This window comes from Oryx dammah, unplaced genomic scaffold (assembly GCF_014754425.2).
Source record: "Oryx dammah isolate SB20612 unplaced genomic scaffold, SCBI_Odam_1.1 HiC_scaffold_10, whole genome shotgun sequence".
NCBI lineage: Eukaryota > Metazoa > Chordata > Mammalia > Artiodactyla > Bovidae > Oryx > Oryx dammah.
In genome coordinates, this window is record NW_024070194.1 from 29,557,932 (window position 1) to 29,566,608 (window position 8,677).

General features: G+C 59.2%; 2 protein-coding genes across 7 annotated transcripts in view; one reads left to right on the top strand and one right to left on the bottom strand.

Annotated features, from left to right (window-relative positions):
- Nucleotides 1-3,541, top strand: part of OPRL1 (opioid related nociceptin receptor 1) — a 16,353-nt gene extending 12,812 nt beyond the window's left edge. For all 6 annotated transcript variants that reach the window (XM_040247736.1, XM_040247738.1, XM_040247737.1 and 3 more), the window contains 2 exons: nt 1,120-1,475; nt 1,574-3,541. In XM_040247736.1, coding sequence (XP_040103670.1) covers nt 1,120-1,475; nt 1,574-2,097 — 880 coding nt within the window. In that variant the 3' untranslated portion in view covers nt 2,098-3,541. The remainder of the gene's footprint in view (nt 1-1,119; nt 1,476-1,573) is intronic.
- Nucleotides 3,542-7,124: 3,583 nt separating this feature from the next.
- Nucleotides 7,125-8,135, bottom strand: NPBWR2 (neuropeptides B and W receptor 2). Its single transcript, XM_040247757.1, has one exon. It carries the CDS (start codon nt 8,133-8,135, stop codon nt 7,125-7,127), a length of 1,011 nt encoding a protein of 336 aa, XP_040103691.1.
- Nucleotides 8,136-8,677: the final 542 nt, after the last annotated feature.

Genomic DNA, 8,677 nt, shown 5'->3' on the forward strand with positions numbered 1-8,677 from the left:
CATCACCATTACAACCACCATCACCACTACAACCACCATCGCCACCATCACCACCACCGCCACCATCAGCATCATCACCACCATCACTGCCACCAGCACCATCACCACCATCGCCCTCACCATCACTGCCACCAGTAAGAGTAGCAGCAGCAGCACCACTACCATCACTACCACTACCACCACCATCACCACTACCATCACCATTATAACCACTATCACCACCACAACTGCCATCACCACCATCACTGCCCCTACCACCATTATCACCACCATCGCCCCCACCATCACTGCCACCAGTAAGAGTAGCAGCAGGAGCACCACCACCATCACTGCCACTACCACCACCATCACCACCATCACCATTACAACCACCATCACCACCACAACTGCCATCACCACCAGCACCACTATCACTGCCACCAGTAAGAGTAGCAGCAACAGCAGCACCATCACCACCACTACCACCATCGCCACCACCATCATCAGCATCATCACCACCATCTCTACCACTGTAATTACCACCATCATCAACACTACTACCATCACTACTATCAGAACTGTTAATTCATTCAGCAGATATTAAGCACCCAAATTTCCCCAGCCCTGTGCCAAGTTCTTGGATACAATCAGACCCCATTAACACCCGTCCCCTTCTTGTCACCATTTTCTGTCTCAGTTGCTAAGCAACAGTGAGGCCTGGTTTGGTGTGCTCTTACAGATTCTGGAGTCCCTGGAAACCTTTTGTGGTGGAAGGCCAGCATTTTGGTCCAAGAAGGGTCTTAGGGTAGCCTTAAAAGGGAGGAGGACAGGTTCTTTGTTTTATGAGTTCTTCCTCTGCTCTCATGCAGGGTCAGGCATATACTGGTCTGCCCACAAACCCATCTTTTCCAAGGCAGACCAGTCTTTAGGTTGTGAACTGTTTTGTATATTGTAAATACTTGAAACATTTGTTAAAATATTTGCCTCCAGGCTCCATATCATTGGGCTGGGCCCAGGAGACTACATTTTGACAGGGGTCAGAGTGGTTGCCCCCTGTGATGGCCAAGAAGAAGGGCTCCTTGCCCTTTGCTGCCAGGTCTCGCAGGCCAAATGAAGCCTTCTTTCCTGTCCTCTCTGCAGACACACCAAAATGAAGACAGCTACCAACATTTACATCTTTAATCTGGCCCTGGCAGACACTTTGGTGCTGCTGACACTGCCCTTCCAGGGCACAGATGTCCTCCTGGGGTTCTGGCCATTTGGAAATGCCCTGTGCAAGACAGTCATTGCCATCGACTATTACAACATGTTCACCAGCACCTTCACGCTGACTGCCATGAGTGTGGACCGCTATGTGGCGATCTGCCACCCTATCCGCGCCCTCGACGTCCGGACATCCAGCAAGGCCCAGGCCGTCAACGTGGCCATCTGGGCCCTGGCCTCCATTGTCGGTGTTCCTGTTGCCATCATGGGCTCGGCACAGGTTGAGGATGAAGGTCAGTGCAGTGGCCTTTCCTCCCCAGCTCCCTGCTGCCCTGACTCTGGGTGGCTCCCTCCCTGCTCACTTGCCCTGACTCCGTTCTTCTTCCTGCAGAGATTGAGTGTCTGGTGGAGATCCCCACCCCACAGGATTACTGGGGCCCCGTGTTTGCCGTCTGCATCTTCCTCTTCTCCTTCATCATCCCTGTGCTCATCATCTCCATCTGCTACAGCCTGATGATCCGGCGGCTGCGTGGCGTCCGCCTGCTCTCAGGCTCTCGGGAGAAGGACCGGAACCTGCGGCGCATCACACGACTGGTGCTGGTGGTGGTGGCCGTGTTCGTGGGCTGCTGGACACCTGTCCAGGTCTTCGTGCTGGTCCAAGGGTTGGGTGTCCAGCCGGGCAGTGAGACTGCGGTGGCCATCCTGCGTTTCTGCACAGCTCTTGGCTACGTCAACAGCGGCCTCAACCCCATCCTTTATGCCTTCCTGGATGAAAACTTCAAAGCCTGCTTCCGGAAGTTCTGCTGTGCATCAACCCTGCGACGGGAGATGCAGGTGTCCGACCGCGTCCGCAGCATTGCCAAGGACGTGGCTCTCGCCCACAAGACCTCTGAGACAGTGCCGCGGCCAGCATGACTAGGCGTGGACCTGCCCATGGTGCCTGTCAGCCCGCAGAGCCCATCCACACCCAACACAGAGCTCACACAGGTCACCGCTCTCTAGGCTGACGCACTGTCACTGTGCATTACCAGCCTCCATGGGTTGCCCTGTGGCCTCGGAGGGTCTGCTGCCATCATGGGACAGGTCTGAGCAGTACGGCCGCCCTCAAGGCCGTGGTCCTACTAGTGCAGGGCAGGGGGCAGATGCACGGACTCAGCTGGTGAGACTGCCTGGCCAGAGGTGCGCTGGCATCGTCAAGCCTCATGGACCCTTCTGGTCTCTCCCTCAACATTTTGCTGTGGATGGACACACACCTGGAGGTGTAACTGCAGCTGTACAGACCCATGTGCCCTCACGCTGTGTGCTGTCTGCTTGGAGCCTTGCAGTGTCTCCTCTGGGCAGCTGGACAGGCATGCGACTGCCTGGAGAGTCCAGCGGGCATCCCCGGGCAGTGGGACTTGTTCTGAAACTTCCTTTGGAGGTTTCTCGGCAAGCCTGTTTCCTCCAGAACACATGAACCACTGCACTACAGACATGGCTGTTCAGGTGTGCAGGTGCCCAGGAGGACCACTGCAGGCCTTTGTCATTTGTGGAGCAGCCCCTGTGCCTGGTCTCAGCTGCAGGGAGTGGGGAGGGCTCTGTGGTGACCTTTCTGGAGTGCCCGGGCTCCCCTCAGCCTCCCCCTCAGATCCCTCCTTTCAGACTCCATCCGAGGTCAGCAGCTGTGCAGCCAGCAGAACCCTCTGCCCTGTCTGTTCTGGTGGCCTTGGAAGGATGGTAGTGGGCCAGGTTGTGCTCTGCATCCCCAGTGACTGACCACTACTTCATTTTCAGGCCTCCAGGTGTCTGTGGAGGACCTTCCTACTGTTACAACTTGTCTTAAGCAGTGCCCAGTCAGAGGACAGCCTCGTATGCAGAGCTGGTAGGAGAGTTGGGGCAAGGCTGCAAGGACTATCTGGGCGTGGGGACCCTGCCCACCATGGCCACCTAGAGAAGCACCCTCCTGGTCTGTAGATGAAGCCCGTAGGTCGGTGACTTGGCAAAGGCTCTCCATGCAGACTGGCTGCGGAAACAGCTGCCAGGTGAGCTGCAGAGCTGGCCAGGTGACCTGAGGCAGAGAGGGGGAGATGTTGACTCTGGACTGGCCTCTCGTGCTTTGGGGTTCTGGGCCCTGTGGGGTTGTTCCTGGGGAGGGTGGGCCTCTCTGTGCTGCCAGCAGCAAGAGCCTGGGAGGACCAGAGCCACTACAACTATGGCATTTTCTCGCCAGCGCTGAAAGATGTGTCAGCCTGTGCCTGTGTAACACGTCTCCGTGTATCTGTGCATGCCAAGAGTGTGATTTACCTTGCATGTAAACTGCCCTGAACTGTCTCCAGGGTCATGACAGAGGGTCAGAATAAACCCCTGCATGCTAGTCAGAGTGCTCTGCCCACAAGGTGTTTCTGACCCTGCGGGGGGTTTTGGGAGTAGCTTTTCTGGGGTTGGGGCATGGGATGCCAACCTGCTCCTCACCTGCCCAGGCTCTGTATGTGACGGTCCTCCTGGGAGGCCTTCACTCTGGGAAGGGGTTGAATAGTTCATGATGTGCTGGGACCTGTCTCCTTTGCTTCAGCACAGAGTTTCTCCCCAAACAAGCACTGACTCTGTGCCGTTGAAGCCAGTGGTTCCTGTGGATCCAGTTGGTGGGCAGTTTCCCACAGGGGGCCAGGTTCTCTTCACCTGCATTTAGTCTTAGCAGACCCCCACCTCACTCTCGCCCCTTCCCGTTTCCTCAGGTGGCTCCAAGGTAATTTGATGACAGACGGACAGCACTGCTTCTTTGGTGGCCCTGAGATTCAGAGATCCTCCTGGTCCTTGCAATGGCCCAGTACCACGCGGGCTGACCCTCGGGCAGAAAACCCTGTCAGAGTCAGGGCTGGATGGCAGTGCTTGGGCACAGGCAGAGGGGCCAACGTCCGGTTTTACATATGTTTTAATGACAAGCAAATTGCAGTTAACACAAAATTTTAGCAACAGAGTAAAGTTTAGGAGGAAGGAGCCACTCATTGGGCGTTAGAGAGGGGGCACTCAGGTCCCAGCGGAGGTTGCGGCTCCGGGTGGGCTCCTGGAAGCTGCGCTATCTGCCAACTAGGCTCACGCCACAGCGATCGTCTGCGCTCTTCCCAGTCCTGGGGGCACTGAGGGGCCGGCTAGGAGCCCGAGGGGCCTCGGAAGGGGAGGGGGCCCTGGCTCGCTCGCTCTCCCCACGTGCACCCCGACCTCACCTCGGTTCCCCCGCCTTCCTCCAGCCCCATCCCCGCTCCCAACCTCCCCCAGCCTGTACCGCACCTCCGCCCGGTCCCTGCCCCGCCCCTACCAGCTGAGCACGGTCAGTCCCCCGGCTTCTGCGAGCCTCGGCTTCCTTGCCTGCGCAGAAGGGACCGCAATCCTCCTCACAGGGTTGTCGGAGAAGGCGGGACTGAGGAAGGGTCAGCTGATGGGCTGGACGGTGGAAGCTGCGGGCTCACCTGGCGCTCCGGACTTTGACCACCAGGGGCGCTGTGGCCCGCGGAGACTGCCGGGCGGTGCTGGACCAGGGTCCCGGCAGTGGGGTCGGGCTTGGGGGCGGTGTTGTCGGGGACTGGAGTAGAGGACCAGTTCTCTATGGGACCAGGAGCCCAGAGCGTGGGGACACCCCCTCGCCGCTCCCCAGCCCGTCTCTGGCGTCATGGTGGAGGACGGCGGCGTTTTCCCCGGGGGTCCGTAACTCACTCTCCCCTCCCTCTATCTTGGTTGGCTCCCCAACCCTTGGTGTCTGGCGTGAAGACCCCCTCTCCGGTCGGCTGGGCGGGGCCTGTGGACCGACTGGCCGGCCCGATCCTCCTCGGCTGTGGGAGTCGGGGGCCCTCCTCGGGGAACAGAGTGTGGGGTCCGCTGAGGAGGCTTGGTTGGCCCCTCCAGTGCTGAGGAGATGTTCTTCTGGGGACAGGGAGGGAGACCCTCGCGCGGCGCCCCTCCCCCGTGTTCCCGCCGGCTTCCGGCTGACACAGCCCGCCCCCGCCCTCCGCTTTCGCGCCGAGCGCATTTACACCTTGCGGCGCCGCTGGGGTCTCAGCTGGGGTGTGGGAGTCTCAGTTCTCCTCTCAAGGAGCTCAAGGGGCACAAGATGAGCGCAGACGAGGTAATTACGGCTGCTGCTTTGAGAGGTGTGACTGCAAGGCAGTGAAGAAGCCGATCTTCCTGGAGAACAGCTGGTTCTTCCTGGAGAGGCTGGGGGAGCTGGTGGAGGCTGGAGAAGGTCACAGCCCCTGAGTGTGTGTCGAGGGGGACTTGCGGACTCGCTTCTAAGGAGCAGAAAGTAGCGGAGTGGCTTCCCAGATAGGCCTTGATGGTGTGGAGGTTCCCCCCTGGCTGTCTCTCCGATGCTGCCCTGGAGACCCACCTGGTGCCATGTCCGGGAGAGGCCCAAGCTGCCTGTGGACAGTCCACCTGGCCAGGAGGTGAGGCCTCTTGCTAGTGGCCTGTGAGGAAGCTGCTTCTCCAGCCGCAGTTCAGCCTTCTGGTGCCTGGGTCCTCAGCTGAAGTCCTGCCTGAAATCTCAGGAGAGACCTTGAACTGGAACCGGCTGAGAGCTGCCCTGGGGTTCCTGACCCACATTCTTTGTGAGCGAATAGAGTTGCTCTGAGCTGCTAATTTTGGGGGGAAATTTGCCATCAAGCAGTAGCTTGCTAATACGATGTGGTCGGGAAGATGAGAAGATGGAGGTAGCCGCTGACCTGTTTCAGGCTGGAGAGGGGTGGTGTGCCTGAGCTGTTCCACGTGCCTGGGTTGGGGGAAGTGGGTACACACCCTGGTAGCCACCTCATAAGGTGTTGAAAGGTGGGTCCTGCTTGCCAGCTGGAGAGACCAGCCAGAGCCATGTCACAAGGACCAACGCCAACCTGAGGCCCCATAAGGGCCCAGGTTACTGGGTTTTAGGCACCCGATTCACAGAATGGTAAAGCTGGAGCCCCAGGCATGGGAGCACCTGGGGGCTTTGGGGCTTTGGGGCCGAGAGTGGGGGCCCTGGCCAAGGCCCACCAAGGCTGTCTTCAGAGACCTGCCCTTGTCCCCCTCCCCAGTGGCAGAAATGGTCTCTGAGCAGCCAGTCCATCAGTGTTCCACTCCATCCCCAGACTCAGCACAAGTCTGCCCCTCGGGCCACACATCAGGGAGGAAAGGGTCCAGGTGCCAGCCCTTCTAGGTTACAGATGCCTCCTGTTATTGGTGGCGTCCAGAAGTCCTGGCAGAAGAGCCTTGGGTCCCATAGCAGGACAGGAGGGGGTCACAGTCAATGGTGCAGAAAGCACAAGGGGCATGGGGTCCTTGGGGGCACCCCCATGATCTGGGAGCTCTGACCCCTGATCTGGGAGCCAGGAAGGGATGCAGCACAGGCCTCAGGGTGGAATGTCACCTGGGTTTCGGGCTGTGAGACCTTCGTGGCCTCCTTCAATGTGTGTCTTTGGCTTCTGCAGCAACCCCTGGCGTTAGAAAAGACCCTGATGCTGGGAAAAATTGAAGGCAGGAGGAGAAGGGGATGACAGAGGATGAGCTGGTTGGATGGCATCACTGACTCAATGAACATGAGTTTGAGCAAGCTCCGGGAGATGGTGAAGGACAGGGAAGCCTGGCATGCTGCTACCCATGGGGTCTCAAAGAGTCGGACATGACTGAGCGATTGAACAACAACCTGGCTTTGTTGCCCGAGGTGTCCCCCAGGATATCTGTTGTGCCAGGATCATCTCCTGGGGTAGGCAGGGTGAGGGGAGGGTTTGGTCAGGCCCAAATCTCCACAGCTGACTGCCCAGGGGCTGTCCAGGGGCAGAGTCACCGGTCTAGAAGGTCCATGGCCCTCTCTGCAGGCTCAATGGCCAGGCTTCATGGGTGTTTCTCTGTCTGGAGGAAATAGTGATGGAAGGTGAACGGTGAGATGGTCCTTGAAAGACATAGAACCTTTCTACTGTCTGCAGGCCATGAGGGGGCGCTTATGCCCCCTGGCACCGACATGCAGTACGGAGGCTCTTCCGGAAGCTGTGATCCAGGAAGGCATAGAGGAAGGGGTTGAGGCAGGAGCTGGTGTAGCTGAGGCTGGTGACCACGTAGGAGACGATGATGACCAGCGGTGTCTGGGGCAGGTCTGTGGTCAGGGCCACAACTGAGGCCAGGTGGAAGGGCGTCCAGCAGAGCAGGCCCACGGCCAGCACGGCCAGGACCAGGAGGCTAACCTTCCGCTTGGCCTTGCCCAGAGTCTTAGCTCCAGAGTGGAGCCGCAGGGCCCTTAGCCTCCGCAGCAGGTCTGCATAGAGCACGCAGAGGGTGCACATGGGCACGATGAAGCCCAGCACCAGCGTGTAGATGCGGCTTGCCTGGAACCAGGCCCTCTCGGGCCGTGGGAAACTCAGCCCACAGCTCGTGACATGCAGCTCATTGTTGTACACGCCTGCGAAGGTGAGGAAGGGCAGCACTGCAACGGTGACACCCAGCCAGACGCACAGGCTGGCGACCTTCGCCCTGCGGACGGTGCGCCGGGGCATGCGGCGGGAGCGTGCCGTGGCCAGAACCACCAGGTAGCGGTCTATACTCATGGCGGCCAGGAAGTAGACACTGGAGAAGATGTTGCAGTGGTCAATGGCCAGTACCAGCTTGCAGAGCACCTCCCCAAAGGGCCAGCGCTGCAGCAGGTGCTCAGCAATATTGGTGGGCAGCACCAGCGTGAAGAGCCCATCAGCGATGGCCAGGTTCAGGATGAACACGTGGGTCACCGTCTTCATCTTGGGCGCTCTCAGGATCACACAGATGACGGCTGCATTGCCCACCAGCCCCACAGCACAGATGACGGAGTATACCACCGGCAGCAGCACGTAGAGGGCAGGCAGCGGCTCGGGGAAGGTGACATTGTGTCTGGTGCCATTGTCCCATGAGAGGCTGGTGCCTGTGCTACCTGGGCAGGGGGAGCTAGTGCTTTCCAGGCCTTCCGGCCCGGTGGCCTCCATCATGGGGTGAGGCCGTAACGGTTTGTGCCCTGGAAGGTGGGAGGTGCTTCCAAGCAGGGGTTCTGGGCAGGGGCCTCCTTGGGCTGGATCTCGAGAAAGAAAGAACCAGAACCTCTGGGACCTGACTGTCAGCTTAAAACAATAGGTGCCTCAGGTTTTCTGGCTGAGGCTGTGGCCCCTTTGCCAGGGTCATGGGCACATGGGGTCTCTCTCCACCCTGTCCAGTGGCCTCAGAGAGCTTGGGCGGGTGCTGGGGATGCCTTCTGGGCAGCGCTTCTAGCTGATCCAGCTCCCTCCCCAAGCCCTTTCCCTGTTGCAGAAAGCCGCTGCCGACAACCCTTCTGGGAAGGGTGGTCTCTGATCTGCCTCCACCCCAGCCCCTGCTGACCACATCCCTCAGAAGGGAGGGCTTGGGTCTGTCCCCCACCCCAGCCCCTGTCCCAGCCACACCTCGAAGCACAAGCTACATAAAGTCAAGGCAGGCATTTGGAAAATGCACCTCCCGTATACCCCTGGCCCCCTTAGTGGGGAGTCCTGGAGCAGTG